The sequence below is a fragment of the Cnephaeus nilssonii genome, assembly GCF_951640355.1.
Source record: "Cnephaeus nilssonii genome assembly, chromosome: 19".
NCBI lineage: Eukaryota > Metazoa > Chordata > Mammalia > Chiroptera > Vespertilionidae > Cnephaeus > Cnephaeus nilssonii.
In genome coordinates this window covers 35,027,316-35,042,540 of record NC_137090.1, presented here as the reverse complement: position 1 = coordinate 35,042,540, position 15,225 = coordinate 35,027,316, and the positions used below count along the sequence as shown (strand labels likewise).

General features: G+C 52.0%; 2 protein-coding genes across 2 annotated transcripts in view; one reads left to right on the top strand and one right to left on the bottom strand.

Moving 5' to 3' along the window:
- SMYD4 (SET and MYND domain containing 4) overlaps positions 1-2,060 on the top strand; it is a 30,125-nt gene extending 28,065 nt beyond the window's left edge. The window contains exon 11 of the mRNA XM_079798623.1: positions 61-2,060. Within this exon, the coding sequence (XP_079654749.1) occupies positions 61-214 (154 nt within the window). The 3' untranslated portion in view covers positions 215-2,060. The remainder of the gene's footprint in view (positions 1-60) is intronic.
- A 708-nt stretch (positions 2,061-2,768) lies between these two features.
- Positions 2,769-13,536, bottom strand: SERPINF1 (serpin family F member 1). The gene is made up of 8 exons (XM_079798952.1): positions 13,384-13,536; positions 9,211-9,299; positions 7,661-7,859; positions 6,657-6,812; positions 6,064-6,267; positions 4,820-4,962; positions 3,613-3,823; positions 2,769-3,158 (listed from the first exon to the last, which is right to left on the bottom strand). Exons 2-8 carry the CDS (start codon positions 9,289-9,291, stop codon positions 2,899-2,901), a joined length of 1,254 nt encoding a protein of 417 aa, XP_079655078.1. The 5' UTR covers positions 9,292-9,299; positions 13,384-13,536; the 3' UTR covers positions 2,769-2,898.
- Positions 13,537-15,225: the final 1,689 nt, after the last annotated feature.

Here is a 15,225-nt window from a genome sequence, read left to right as displayed (position 1 = left end):
TCAATTAATGTTTGCTTGATTGAATGAGTGGATTCACTCCCCTCCCCTCCTTTGGTTCAGGTTTGCCATACCCGAAGCTCTGAAAACAATACAAAAGGCAGAAAAGGTTCTACTGGTGCACTATGGCCCTTGGAATGACGAGATCCAGGAGCTACAGAAGATGAAATCCTGTTTATTGGACTTGCCGCCCGCACCTGAGGGGCCTTCAGTGTAGGGTCCCAAGGGGGCTTTGGCCCACGGGAAAGGAGCCATGGGTGAGCCAAAGAGGTTCTGTTGCCACTGAGCTGGCGCCAGGGAATGCAGGACTTGCCTGACTGCCACAAGCCTGGGGCCGGAGGCGTGGGGAGGACTTGGAAAGCATTGCAATGGGAGGGATGCTCACCTATTGTGATGAATGTTTCTTGAAATTGTTAACTGCCCTTCAGTAAAAACTCCCAGTTCCCATAAAAGACTTAAAACTAGTATCTGGAGAGCCTAAGCCCTTTAAAGGATTTTAGCTGATCTGCAGGCATCTGGATGTCGGCCTGGGGTTTTGGCTAGGCGCCACCTCCCTAAATGATGGGAGTCTGTTTCCTTGGGACATGCCTATGGTTTCTAGTAGTCATGAATGTTGTATACCACACCAGTGGGAACTTAAACTCTCAGTAGTTGTATTATAATTGAAAAATAATTATAAAGCAAGAAATCAGGGAGGCTCCTTACCTCTAGAGACAGTTTCATTTATGGTATCTGGCTTCCTCAAATCCTTTGTTAAAACGGGTAGAGTATAAATTATGAAAAGAGGAAGAAATATGGGGCTGTTTTATGGTCGGGCAATCTCTCCCCAGGATGGCAATTCTAAATTTGTTTCCTGCCAGTTTTCTAGGCCTTATTGCCTGGCTTTCATTCTATACTCTTGGCAGACCCACTGTCCAAATACTAATAAAACCGGGCTTGTAGCAATGACTTTGTATCACGTGTGCCTCCTGAGTTCTGTTGATTAGCAAGCCTGAAAGGAGATGACTTTTTATTTTCTACCAGACCTCCCCAAGCTGGCAAATGAAATACAGACTACCTAAGTACAGAGAAGGGGAAAAACTTCAGAAGATACTGAGGATATGGGCATTACCGCTGTGGTCTCAAACTTAAGAGACAGAAGTAGGGCCCTAGCTGGTGTGGCTCAGTTGTTTGGGTGTCTCTCGCCCACCGAAAAGGTCTCTGATTTGATTCCCAGTCAGGGCACAAGCCTGGGTTGCAGGCTCAATCCCCAGTAGGGGGAGTGCAAGAGGCAGCCTATCAATGTTTAGCTCTCTCATATCAATGTGTCTCTTTTTCTCCCTCTCCCTTCCTGTCAAAAATCAATTAAAAATCTTAAATACATTTTTAAAAAGACAGAGGTAGGGGTGATAACTCTCTTCTACCTGGACGTGTAGCAATGGTCTCGACCTCGCCCGGTAAGAAGGCTGGAGTCGCCCTGGGTCTGAACCCCGGTGGCTGAATCACCGCTGGTGACCAAGTGGGGCAGATGAGTTAGAGGGAAGGAATGCCAGGCCCACACTGCTTTGAGAGCTTGCTCACCCTGGCCTTGCCCCAGAAGTGCCCTCGGGCTGCCACAGCGTTATCACCAGGAAATGAATAGCCCTGAAGATGCTTGGCAGAAGCTCCTCAGGAAGCAGAGTGTTTGGAACACGGTTCGTACTGAAACATTTGAATGAAGAGCAGGCAGAATCTGTTTGTTTTCTTTTCTACTAACTCACTCTGGCAAGGCAGTGGCCAGTGAGCGATTTCTGTACAGCTAACTTTTTCAAGAAGAAAAACTTAGTTCTGTGGACAATGTTACAAACATTTGGCATGTTTTATGTTCCTGAAAAAGTTCCTGTTGTACTTTGTAAAATAGGCATACTTCCTTAAAAAGAACATGTTTAGAATTTTTACATATCAGGTCCCATTTTTACGTGTACTTGAGAGCTTTCTTTAAATGCTTTATAAAATAAAGAAGTATTTTTTGACATTACAAATTACCTCCCTTACCTATTCATGTTATCCCCTGTTGTCAGGTGACTTGACTTGACTGGAAGAGACTTGTGCTTGCATTAAAACCTAAAATCTCCCCAGCCGGTGTGGCTCAGTTGGAGGGTCATCCCATGCACCAAAGGGTTGTGGGTTCAATCTCCAGTTGGGGTGCATGTGGGAAGCAATTGATAAATGTTTCTCTCTCTCTCTCTCTCTCTCTCTCTCTCTCTCTCTCTCTCTCTCTCTCCCTCCCTCCCTCCCTCCCTCCCCTAGCCCCTCTCTAAAATCAATAAAAACATATCCTCAGGTAAGGATTTAAAAAAACACACAACCTAAAGTCTGGCCCTGTCTGGGTGGTTCAGTTGGTTAGAGCGTCATCCCAATACGCCAAGGGTGCAGGTTCAATCCTCAGGGCACATTCAAGACTCAACCAGTGAATGCATGGATGGTTGAAACAAACAAATAAAAAAATCCATGTTTCTCTCTCTCTCTCAAATCAATTTTTTAAAAAACTAAAAGTCTGGTTTATTTAAGATTGTGGAGCCAGGAAATGCCCTCCTAGGGGCATTCGTGATCCTAGTAGGTAAACATCCCAGAGGAGAGAATCAGTCCCTGCCTTATACAGCGCACATAACTAGTTCTTATAAATGGCCACTTTCTGCAGAGCTTAGATAGACCCAGGCTAGAAGTGCAGGACCAATAAATTCCTAAAGGGCTATTTATCTTCATATAAAACAATACAGCTCAAAAAAGGAAGAGAAACAGGGTAACAAAAGTTAAAGATAAAGCACTTTTATTGCAAAGTATACATTGAAACATAGGGGCAACCTTCATGTCATGCATAACCTGCCATCCCTCTAGGGTTGCTGTTTTTTCTTTTGGGTATTTGAACATTAAACTGGAGTACTAAGTGCCCCTGGGGTCCAGAATTTTGCCTATGAAGAGAAGGGCCCCCGTGTCCGTGTCCCTCAGTACAAAGATGAACGGCTGGTTAAGGTGATAGTCCAGGGGGAAGGTGAGGCGAGCAGGCTGGAGCTCTGTGCTGGGGGTGGTGCCTGCCCCGTCCTCATTCCACTCGAAGCCAGCCCGATGTTCCACTTGAGTAAGTTTGATAGATTTGCCCGTGATCTTGCTGAAGTCTGGTGAATCGAACAAGGATTGCAGCTCTGCAGAGATGGGGAGAGATTTCCATTAAAACCCTGTCTTAGCCAACACCCCAAGGAAGAATACAGCCCTAATTCCTAAATCCTGACTCAAAGAGGGAAGCAAGCTGGGAGTGGAACAGCTCTTTTGACCTTTTGTGAGATAGATAGGGCTCCAGTGAAAGGCTGAGTGGTTTGCCCAAAAGCACACAGCAACTGAGGTTAAGCTTAGAAACCAAATCTTACAGATCTGTCTTGAGAGGCAGGGTTCTGAGTGCCTGTTATAGGATGTATGGTCATGGCACTAAGGAATGAGTCTGATAAGGATGGCAGTTCAGTCTTCTCCAGCACCGTGTATGAGAATTAAGGAATCATCCCAGGGTCTCCCGACAAAGGCGAGTTCTGCTTAGCAAGGCAGAAGGCTCAAAGACACAACCCCACCCCCACCCCCCAAGGCAAAGGAGCCTTGCAGACATACTCATGTCCTGCAGGGACTTAGAGACTTCGCCTTCGAAACTCAGCTTCAGCTTGGGGACAGCCAGGACTGCTTGAACGGTCTTCAGTTCTCGGTCTATGTCATGAATGAACTCAGAGGTGAGGCTCTCTTCTATCATGGTCAAGTTCTGGGTCGCTCTCAGGGGCAGGAAGAAGATGATACTCATGCTTCCAGTCAAGGGCAACTGGGCAATCTGAAACAACAGGAAAGAGACCACATGAGTTAGTCCTTTGGAGCTTAGGAACCTAGGGATACACACGCACATGCACATGCACACACGGTGGGGCCCTGGCCCTGCTTTCCCCAGCCCCTAATCTATTTCACAATTGTCCCTCTAGGCTGTTGCGTTCATGCAGCAAGATGTTTACTAATGTTCCTTCAAAAAGTTGACGTCTTTTCTTACCTTGGCCCAATACCAACTGATTATCTGCTGAAAGAATTTTCTCGTGTGGTTCTAAGGAGGTGGGATTGAATTCTAGGTCTCTGTCTTCTCCCAAGGTTTATTTGCCAACAGTTACTAATCATCTGTTATACAGAGAGCCCTGGACCAGAAACGGGGGCATTGGGTACAGCAACACAGAAGCCACAATAACGTGGGTCCTTTGACCGGAGGTTTTTACCCCAAGATCCACGCAACAAATTGCATCCCGGGCCCCAGTAGCCCCTGAAATTATATACAGAAATGTATGTGTGTGCATACATGACATTTCTTTCAAGTATTTCAGGTGCGTTGTCAGATTCCCAAAGAAAAAGGTTAAGAACTACTGACTTAGAATTAAAAGAAGTCAGGTACATGTGAAAGACTTAGAAGGTCAGCAATTTGGAGTCTGTGACAGTTTTTGAAAGTTTGACTTTGAATTCCAGAAATAAAAGTACCCCTCCCCCCCCCACACACACACACACATAAAAAGAAAGAAGGAAAGAAAAGGTTTTTTAAAAAACAACAATTTGGAGGGCCCTAATTTCACAATAAGGTAATGTCACATTACTTCATTAATTCTTACAAGTAACCCTGAGAAGGTAAGTTTCTACCCACTTTTATTTTAAGAAAAAAAAAAAAGCGCAGAGACGCTATTAACTTGCGGAAAGTCACGCAGTAGGTAAAATTCAGATCGCTGTCAGATCTCAAAAGTCATTCTATGTCCACGACACCTGTCAGTCTTTGTCCACTCCCCCCACCCCTACAAACCTTGCAGTTCAGATCAGAATCCAAGCCATAGCGTAAGACAGCCTTGGGGTCTGACATCATGGGCACTCTCACAGTCCTCTCCTCATCCAAGTGGAAGTCCTGGAGGGAAGTCTTTTTGGGGTCAAACTTCGTTACCCACTGCCCTGGAATGAGACAAATGGAGTGCCCTAAGTCCCGGGAGACCAGAAAGGCTAGGACCGTGCTGAGACCAAAGCACAGCTAAAGGAATCTCAGTTGTCCAAGGCCTCGACACATCAGGGGATACGTAAACTCAGAAGGAAATACGTCTGTTTTATTCATCTGACTGTCTGGATCGTACACGTTCCCCGATCACCGGGGAGAACAGCAAACTGGTGCACACTTCTCCAGCGGTGTGTCTGGGAGACAGAATCAAAGCAGGTCAGAGCTGGAAGGGGCCTGGACATCCTCGCATCACCCCTCTCGTAGCTGGAAAGGCACTGCAGCCCGGAGAGGCTTGCCAAGGTCACACAGCGCGCTGATGATCAGCTCCCCGAGTTCAATGCTGCCTTTTACCAGGCGGGTCTGGAACTGCTGCTTTCACTTCCTGGCGATCAGGGCTGCAGGTTGAGCGTTTCTCTAGGAGTTTAGGGGTCCATTCTTGCTACTGCTTGATAGATGGTTATAAAGCATTTTAAGGGGAGGTTGCCTGAAACCCCGCCCGAGGCTTATCTGAATGGGGCTGGCCTCACACGGGCCCGCGGAGGTCTTGGGCATAGCACCACAGCCTGGAAGAATGCTGTTAGAGAGCCGGCAGCGGCTTATTGGGTCCCTGCTCCTGGGCACAGCGCTAGGGCTGATGTGAGGGTGGGAGGGGACCTAGAGTGCCTTTGAAGTAAGTGCATCGTCCCCGTGTTAGAGATGAGAAAGCAGGCCCAGAAAGGCTATGGAGGGTGTGCAAGGCTCTGCAGCCAGGAAGACAGAGCCGGGCTCTGACGCTCATCTGACTCCAGCCAGAAACCGAGCAGTGCCCAACCCACACAGGCGCAAGCGTGGTCATGTGTTCTTTCCTCCACTCGTCTCCTCACAGCCTTTTACACTTCGTAGGCCTGGGACCTGACCGCACCAGGTAACGCGCAGCCGAGGGCGTTTCTCAGGCCCTCCTCTGGCTTCGCCTCCGCCTCCGGGTTGTTGTTGAACTAGGTCTTTGACTTCCCCCCCTTTCCTGGTCCTGCCTGACCCCCACCATCCACCCTTGGCCTAAAGAGAAGCGGAGAAGGCCTCACCCTTGAAGTAAGCCACACCCAGAAGGAGAATGCTGATTTCACTGGGCAGGTCCCTTGTGGACCTAGCGATTTTCCCTTTCGTCTGGGCCTGCACCCAGTTGTTAATCTCCTGAAGGTCCGTGCGGGAGTTGCCGGTCAGGACCCTGGGCCTGGTCCCGTATGACTTCTCCAGTGGTGCGACGAAGCTGGATTTTATCCGCAGCTCTGGGGAGAGAAGGCGCGGGGTTAGTGTGGTCTGAGAGCGAAACCAGCATCCGCTCCTTGGAAGCATGCCAGGCTTAGCTTCTGGTTTACACGCGGGCCCTGACTTCCCGCCTGCTGTCTTCCCATGGCTGGCTGGGACTTGGTGCCCGCTTCCCCAGGCGGCCCTGGGCAGGGAACTACAGATTCTGCTCCTGCTGTTTCTCCTCGCGTTACTGCCCTCCCCTGACCCTCCCCCTGTCTCCCTCAGCCCACTTCCTCTTTCGGATCCCCTTTGGGCTCCCTGGGCCCCTTCCTGCCTACCGGGGCTAGACCTGGCCGGGGCAGACATGATGGGCTGGTTGGAAAGAAACTCCCCACGCTCCTCCTGCAGCCCGGGCGAGCACACTCACTCTTCTCAAAGACGATCCGGGAAGCAGTCTTGAGGTTTTTCTGGGGGGCAGTGACGGAGGCCAGGAGCTCCTTGTAGGTGCCGTGGATGTCTGGGTTGGTGATCAGGTCATAGTAGAGAGCCCGGTGGATGCTGGATTCTGTCCGCTGTTCAGCTCCTGCCAGAGAGACAAGGATGTAGGCTCGATGACTGTTCACCAACCAGCTCAGGCCAGCTCCCAGGACAGGACAGAACAGGAACACTGGACCTTAGTCTTCTGTCTCCTGATACTGGAGACATTCTTAGGTAGGAAGGACTTGGAAGGCAACAGAGGAAATAGAGGTTTTCCTAAAGCAGACTAGGGGCATCAGGCCCAGAGAGAGAAGGGTGGGCCTGAGGGGTACAGGTCCCTGTGCTTCTCCCATCACAGCACTCACCAGACTGTTCTGTAGTTACCTGTTGGTTATTTACTTAGTTTTATTGATTTTTTTATTTTTTGAGAGAGAGAGGAAGGGCGGAAGAGAGAGACAGACAGACAGACACACAGACATCAATGTGTTATTCTGCTTATTTATGCATTCATTGGTTGATTCTTGTATGTGCCCTGACCCAGGATGGAACCCGCAAGCTTGGCATCTCGGGACAATGCTGTAACCAACTGAGCTACCCGACCGGGGCCTGAGTTACTCATTTCCCCGTGACCCAAGTGAAGGCAAAAACTGTGCCCACTTTTGTGCAGTTATGTCCCCAGAACCGAGCCTAATGCCTGGCACGTAGTGGAAGCTCATTTAAGGAGTTACTGAGTGTCAAAGTCACCATGTCAGTGAGTGGTGCTGAAGTTGCACACCGGTGTCAGCGAGGGGCGTGTGTGCGCACAGTACTTGCTGGCTGGGACCTGCTGGGGCTCGTCTCAGCATCGCTCCGCCCTCCCTAAGATGCAGCCGCTCTCGGGCTTAGAGAGCCAGAGATGCGCGGCGGCCCCTTGGCAGCTCTGGGATCCCGGGGCTTTCTGGTCAGAGAACTCACCCAGCGAGAGGGCGGAGAGCGCCGTGGCCACGCTGAGCGGAGACAGGAGCACATTGGCCGCGGGGCTCGAGCTGGATTTCACGCGGTACAGGTCGTAGCCAAAGTTGGAGACGGCCGCTGCCAGCTTGTTCACGGGGACCTTGAAGAAGGGATCCTCCTCCTCCACGGACCCCGCCGTGGTCTCGTGGTCTGGGGAGCCCTGGGTTTGAGTACAAGGACCAGTGGAGATGAGCAGTGGGCGACTGGTCTCCACCCGCTTTGGTGGGACTGTCGCTCTGGCCCCCGCCGGACTGTGGTGTGTTTAGCCTAACGCTGGAGTGGGCATCAGGAGCTCTGCTGGGGAGAGGCAGCCGGGAAAAGAGACTAGCTGACCAGGTTTCAACACTAGTGACCTGTGGCCTCAGGCCGGTGACACACTTAAAAAAAAAAAAAAAAAAGTCCAGCCGGTGTGGCTCAGTGGTGGAGCATTAACCCATGAACCTGTTTGATGCAAATCAGGGCACCTGCCTGGGTTGCAGGCTCAATCCCCAGTAGGGGGCATGTGGGAGGCAGCCGATGAATGATTCTCATCATTGATGTTTCTTTCTCCCTCTCCCTCCCTCTCTCTGAAATCAATAAAAATATTTTTTAAAATAAAAAAATTAAATTAAAAAAAGTATTTAAATACAAGGAAAGAAGAGGAGCCTCCTTCTCTCCCAAGAAACCCCGTTCTCAGGCCAGACCAGGTTCCTGTCTGCTCTCCCTCACTTCCTGCTCCCAGCTCTCCCTCTACCCGTCAAACCTCCGTCTTCGATGGCCCTGATCCGATCACCTCCTCCACCACAGACTTCCCCAGTTTGTCCCAATCGGAAGGGACCTTTTGGTTTTCTGACCTTTTTTAGAGTTCAATACCATATATATATTAACCACCTGCCCTGCGCTGACGGGGCGCTGTGCGAGTTCTTTTCATTTGAGTTGCTTCATCTCATGCTTGTTGACGTATTTGATAACCTCCCAAGACTAATACCTCAGACGTCTGAGTCCCTTGAAGGCAAGAACTGCCTTTTGCAGAGTAGGTGTTCAGTCGATGAGATATAAGTGCCTGGCCACATGGTCCTGTAACGGTGGGTGTTTTTAAATCCCATTTCATAGATACAAGTGACTTGTCTGAGGTCACACGTTAGTTAGAGGTAGAGCCAGAATTCAACTCGAACTCACGACGAAGTCCAGGCCTGCAGCCAGTGAGCCCCGGCCGCCCTGGCCCCTCGTGTGGCAATAACGCCTCGTGGTCACATTGCATCGGCCTCCAGCATCTGCCGTTGCAACCCACATGTGCTCCCTCCGCAGCTTTACATGGGAACAGATATCTGCGAATAGCGCTTTTGGGGATCTTATTTTTGTCCCCACTCTGTCCTCTGAAAGGTGGGGCAAGACATTGTCTCTGTTTTGCTGATGTCTAGGTGTAGAGGCCTAGCCTGGAACCTGGGTGCCTGCTGAGGAGAGGCCCCCACCCCACCCCACCCACCACCACTTCCCACCCCCACCCACCCACCCCACCCACCACCACTGACCTCCGGGCTGCCAGCATTGTTCTGGCAGCGGCCGCTCCCGAGGAGGACTCCAGTCCAGAGGAGTAGCATGAGGGCCTGCATCCCGGGGCCTGCAAGAAAGCGAGCGGTGGCAGGTGCGTCCCTCACCCCCCACCCTGCACCGCCAGGCCAGCCTGGGCACAGAGCAGGGGCTTGGCAGGACTAGGCACCGTCCCTCCAGCCTCCCAGGCTGCAAGTGGACGCTCAGCCTAGATCCCTCCCTCTCAGCAACTCCCGACCCTCACCTGCCTCGGGGCCCACAGTCATATCAGGTGAGCTTGAGCTTTCACTGCATTGTCTGTGTCAGGAGACCCAACTGTGAGCCTAAAGCCCAGGACCGTGAAGACCCAGCAGTGGGCTCCTGTGTGTGGGTATATCTAGCAAATGCACACCAAGGTTTTCCCTGGAGGCACCGGGCCAGCTCATGATATATAGGATTTGGGGCAATGTCTAGTAACAGAATGGGGGCAGCATCTAGGCCTCATGAGTAGAATCACTGAATACAGAGAATGGGGGCATCCGGTCCAGGCCCTGCTCTCCCCAGGAAGTTCTCAAACTCGTTGACCTCCTCTGGCCTGGAAGCTGTGGCCTCATAAGGGACTCATTTCCTTCCCAGACAGAGCTCTGATTCTCACCATTAGGAGTGCTGGGCCTCGGGTGGGACAGCCTGGGCTCAAATTTCAATTCTGTGTCTTAATAGCTTTCTTTTTTTTTCTTTTTTTTCTTTTTTTTTGCTAATTTTCACCTGATATTTTTTTCCATTGATTTTTAGAAAGAGTGGGAGGGAGGGCGAGAGACAGAGAGAGAAACATCGATGTGAGAGAGACACATCGTGTCCCAACCGGGGCAGGGGGATCAAGCCTGCAACCCAGGTACATGCCCTTGACCAGAATCGAACCCTGGACCCTTCAGTCCACAGAGCCAAACTGGCTAGGGTTTAATAGCTTTCTAAATCATAATATCTTCTCTAGTAAAATGGAAATCAAGTAGTTCTTAATTATTGTGATAAGGATTAAAGTAGATGATGCCTTAATCGCACTTCCCAGTGCCAGAGACAGGTGAGCTCTCCAGTGGTCCCTGAGTCAAAACATGTCCCTCCAGCGGGAACCCCAGGGCCCCCTTCTCCCCTGGGAAACCAGGTCTTCTTCCCCCTGCCCCCTAGAAATAGCTCTTACTCCTCCGAAGTCTTCTTTCCTTCAGGTTAAACAACCCCCCTCTTAGGAAGACCACCCAAGTCCCTTCGACTCCCCAGCTGTGGTTTCTTCTGACCCGGCTCTGGTCTGGCCCCTGAACCACAAGGGAAAAGGGAAATCTGGGTCCAGGGCTCTAGGTCAAGCATGTCAAACTCTCGGCCCGCAGGCCGCATGCCTCGTTTATTTGGCCCGTGTTAGCCTCTGAGTTTGACATGCTTGCTCTAGGTGCTCCACCATCCCTTACCCTCCTGCACTCACTGTACATCTGGGTTCACCCCTGGGATCATGATGTGGGGGGAAGGGATGGGGAAAGGGATGAGGCAGCTGAGGGTGGGGGTTCCCAAATCAGATCTTCCAAGAGGCCTCCTGGTTAGAAAGTGGGACAACATCTTGACCACCAGGACTTTGTCTGGTCCATGTCCTCCATCCACACTGCCAAGTCAAGAATTTACAATCTGCCTTCCCTGCCTGCCCCTCCCCTGCCCTGCAAAACACATGCACACACACACACACACACACACACACACACACACGGGCCAAGGGTCTCGAGACCTCTCATTGTCCCTTCATGTACCCAATCATACCCCACACACACAACACATACTTTTCTGACTTCTCAGGACAAATAGGAAAGTTGGGGGTGCAGTGTGTGATTTTTGGCCGAAGTCCTCAAAAGTAAGCCTGATAATCCACTGGGCAACGTTACAGAGCATGAAAGGCAACAAAAGAAAAGACGGCCGCCTGAGTGTGCTCAGCTTCTGCCTGGACTGCCCGTGGGAACCCGCTTTCCCTGTAAACCCTGATCCGGAGCGCGTGTCCCGGAAGGAGCCCCGTCTCCTCAGCAGCTGCCCTGCCACACGGCTGCCCCTGCCGCTCAGGGAGAAATCTCCCCTGGAGACAGGGCCGGATAGAGACCTTAACACCATCCAGCTTTCAGCTGCGCTCTCCACCCAGCCAGCCCCACCCAGAGCTGGCGGGGGCCCTCGCCTGAGCCTCAGGAGGCTGGTTTGTTGGAGACTGAACACTCAGTGAGATCCGCAGGCAGCGAGGCCAGAGGAAAAGCTGTCAGCTCCAGTTGCTCTGGCCAGTAGGGAGTTGCGATAGGAGCCAGGGACGGGTCATCCTGGGACAGTGTTTAAGCAGACGAAGTTCACCATTCCAATCCCGTGAAAGGGGGACCTTCTCTGCGGGAATCCCTACAGAGTCTGAGCCCAAGCCCCAGGTCCCGTGATCACGATCACCATGTGGGTGGGCTGCGGACTGAGGATGACGGGAGGGACCCTGGTGGGATAAGGCACATGGCTCCACAGCGGGCCAGGGCCAGGCACCGGGACACGCAGTATTAATAGCACCTCTTTGAGTCCTCCACCTTAGCCCTGGGGATGAGGGGAGTGGAGAGGTTATTGAAAGCCCCCTACAAGGCTAAGGGTCTGCATGGGGGGCCCCTCTGAGCACACTCGATGCCCTGTCCAGGGCGATTGTTCATGGGCCGGGGCAGGCAGCCATTGCGGGCCAGGGGCAGAGGGACAACAATGCCATCCTGTCCAAAGGGCAGCAGTATTCCAGCCAGATTCCTGTCCTACCAGGTTGGGGAGGGCACGGGGAGGAAGAAGATAGCTCGCTGCTGAGCCAAGGTGAGGCCTTCTCTCTGCCACATGGCCCAAATCAAAAGGCACAAGGAACTGGGATTTCATGATCTTGCCTTCAAACTGGAAGGATCCATTTGAGCCAATGCATGTGTTTCTAATTAAACCCAATTGTGAGACAAACACCACCACCACCCTCCTCCTCCTCCTCTTCCCTCTCTCTTTCCTCCCCCTATCCCCTCCTCCTCCCAGAACCACAGAGCCTTCAAGCCACATGGTGGTGGACCACATGGGCCGTGCAAGGAAGGGAACACCCTCTCCCCTGGCTCAGGGAGGGAGAGTCCAAGGGGTCCCCTCCCAGCCCACCCCACACCAGTGATTCCATCAGTCCCCAGGCAATGTTTCTTATGAAGACCTGATTAAGGGGCCAGAGTGCCCATGAGCTTCCCCGCCCCACACCTCAGAAGGACCAGCCTTGGGCAAGCACTCCCTCGCCCCTGCCTCTCCCACCCTCAGCCTGGGGCTGAACTCCCAGTGGGGATGGGGATGGGCATGGCCAGGCAGTGATGGGGTTTCTGGGAAGCCTGCAGCTGTTCTTTGGCCCGGACCCACGCCTTGCTGTGGCATGCCTCAGGGAGCGGAAGGGGCGCGGGCAGCATTCTCTCCAGCACTGGCAGCTGAGCCCCCAAACCCCAAACACTGGCTGGGCTAAATAACAATCTTTGTGTGCGAGAGGCCAAAACCCCGTTGACCTGCCAGCGTTTCCTGGCAGCTCACTTGGCCGACAGAACAGGGTGGGCCCTGGGGAGAAGGACCCAGCTGTCCTCCATCCCAGCCCTCCAGCACGGCTCAGCAGCCCAGCTGCTTGGCAGTGTTGGGAAGTCACCGTTGAAATCAGCACCAGTTGCCCGGAAAGGCAGCGGAGAGCTGAGCCCAGGGAAGGCTGGGCTGCAGGACGGGCTGCCTCCCCAGCGGCCCTGGTGGAAGCACAGATCCTGGCAGCCTCCTCCCCTCCGGGCTGCAGAGCCTCTTTGAGGTGCCACTCAGACCTGACCCTGCAGCTGAGCTCCCTGCTTCTTCCCACCACAGCCCCCTCCACTGTTTCCCACCCACTTCATTCAAGGTCTCCCAGCCTCTCCTAGTGGCGCTCCGGAGTTTGGGGGTAAATGGGTTGTCGCCTTCTGACCCCCAACTCCCTCTGCCTTCTCTCATCCACTAGCCCTGATGCCCATGCTGCAGAGGCTACTGTTTCCCCACCTCCTCTCTTGCACCTCTCTTTCCCACTCCCCGGGGGACCCTGCCTCTCCCCAGCCCCCGCAGCCCACGGGAGTCCGTCCTGTCTTCCCCTGACACCAAGGCCAGACAGGCTGCTTTACCTGTGGGTGCGCTGCAGCTCGGCGCCCAGCTCACTCAGCACACTGAGGGGGCTCCTGCAAACACAAGAGCTTTTTCTGTTGCCTCCCAATCCAGCTTCCAGCAGGCTTCAGATTACAGCTACTCCTGTCTTAAAGCGACCTGCACTCAATTCAGATTCTGCGATTGCATAATTGTCTGGTGTTAACTTTAACCCACTGCTGCCCTTCCCCCATGCACCCCTACGACACACACACATTCACACACCCTACTCCACCAGACCCTCCTTCAGGCCCTGGCCTTCCTCCCTGCCTGAGGTTTCACCCCCAGAGGGCACCCTGGCCAGCCCGGGTGGGAGACGGGACTGAGGAAGAGTCTTGAAGGAGGAGGCCCCAGAGGCGGGCTAGTGGAGTGGAGAAAACACTGGCCCAATTCTGGGGTTCTGGGTTTTCCCTGGTCCTTGGCTCTGACACTAACTGGGATTTGGGGCAAGGCAACTCTCATGGTTCCTCCCTTTCTCAGCTGAAAAATGAAGGGATAGTCTGGCTGGGTATCTCAGTTGGTTAGAGCAGTGGTCGGCAAACTCATTAGTCAACAGAGCCAAATATCAACAGTACAACGATTGAAATTTCTTTTGAGAGCCAAAATTTTTAAACTTAAACTTCTTCTAACGCCACTTCTTCAAAATAGACTCGCCCAGGCCGTGGTATTTTGTGGAAGAGCCACACTCAAGGGGCCAAAGAGCCGCATGTGGCTCGCGAACCGCAGTTTGCTGACCACTGGGTTAGAGCATCACCCTGATATGCCAAGGTTGCAGGTTTGATCCCTGGTCAGGGAACTTACAAGAAGCAACCAATGAATGCATAAAGAAGTGGAACAGCTGAAACCGGTTTGGCTCAGTGGATAGAGCGTCGGCCTGCGGACTCAAGGGTCCCAGGTTCGATTCCGGTCAAAAGGCATGTGCCTTGGTTGCGGGCACATCCCCAGTGGGGGGGGGGGGGTGTGCAGGAGGCAGCTGATCGATGTTTCTCTCTCATCGATGTTTCTGACTCTCTATCCCTCTCTCTTCCTCTCTGTAAAAAATCAATAAAAATATATTTTTTTAAAAAAAGAAGTGGAACAACAAATCCATCGCTTGCTCTCTGTCTCCTTCACTCTCCTAAAAAAATCAATAAGTAAGAAACATTTTTTAAATGAAGGGATGAGCTTGGCTGGTATGGTTCAGTGGTTGAGCATCCACCTATGAACCAGGAGGTCACAGTTTGATTCTCAGTCAAGGCACATGCTAAGGTTGTAGGCTTGATCCCAGTAGGGGGCATGCAGGAGGCAGCCGATCGATGATTCTCTGTCATCATTGATGTTTCTATCTCTCCCTCTCCCTTCCTCTCTGAAATCAATAAAAATATATAAATAAATTTTTATAAAATGAAGGTTGAGAACAGGCCGGGTAGCTCAGTTGGTTAGAGCATCCTCCCGCTATACCAAGGTTTCGGGTTCGATCTCCAGTCAAGGCACATACAAGAGTCAACCAATGAATGCCTAAATAAGTGGCATAACAAATCAATGTTTCTCTCTCCCTTCCTCTCTTTCTCTAAAATCAATTAAACACACACACACCAAAAAAAAAAAAAACCTGAAGGGATGGAACTGGAATATCTGTGTGCTTTTTAAGCCCTAAAATTCTATGATTTTGAAAGGTCAGTGGAGCCCTAACCTGTTTGGCTCAGTGGATAGAGCGTCGGCCTGCAGACTGAAGGGTCCCAGGTTCGATTCCAGTCAAGGGCATGTACCTTGGTTGCGGCCACATCCCCAGTAGGGGATGTGCAGGAGGCAGCTGATCAATGTTTCTCTCTCATCGATGTTTC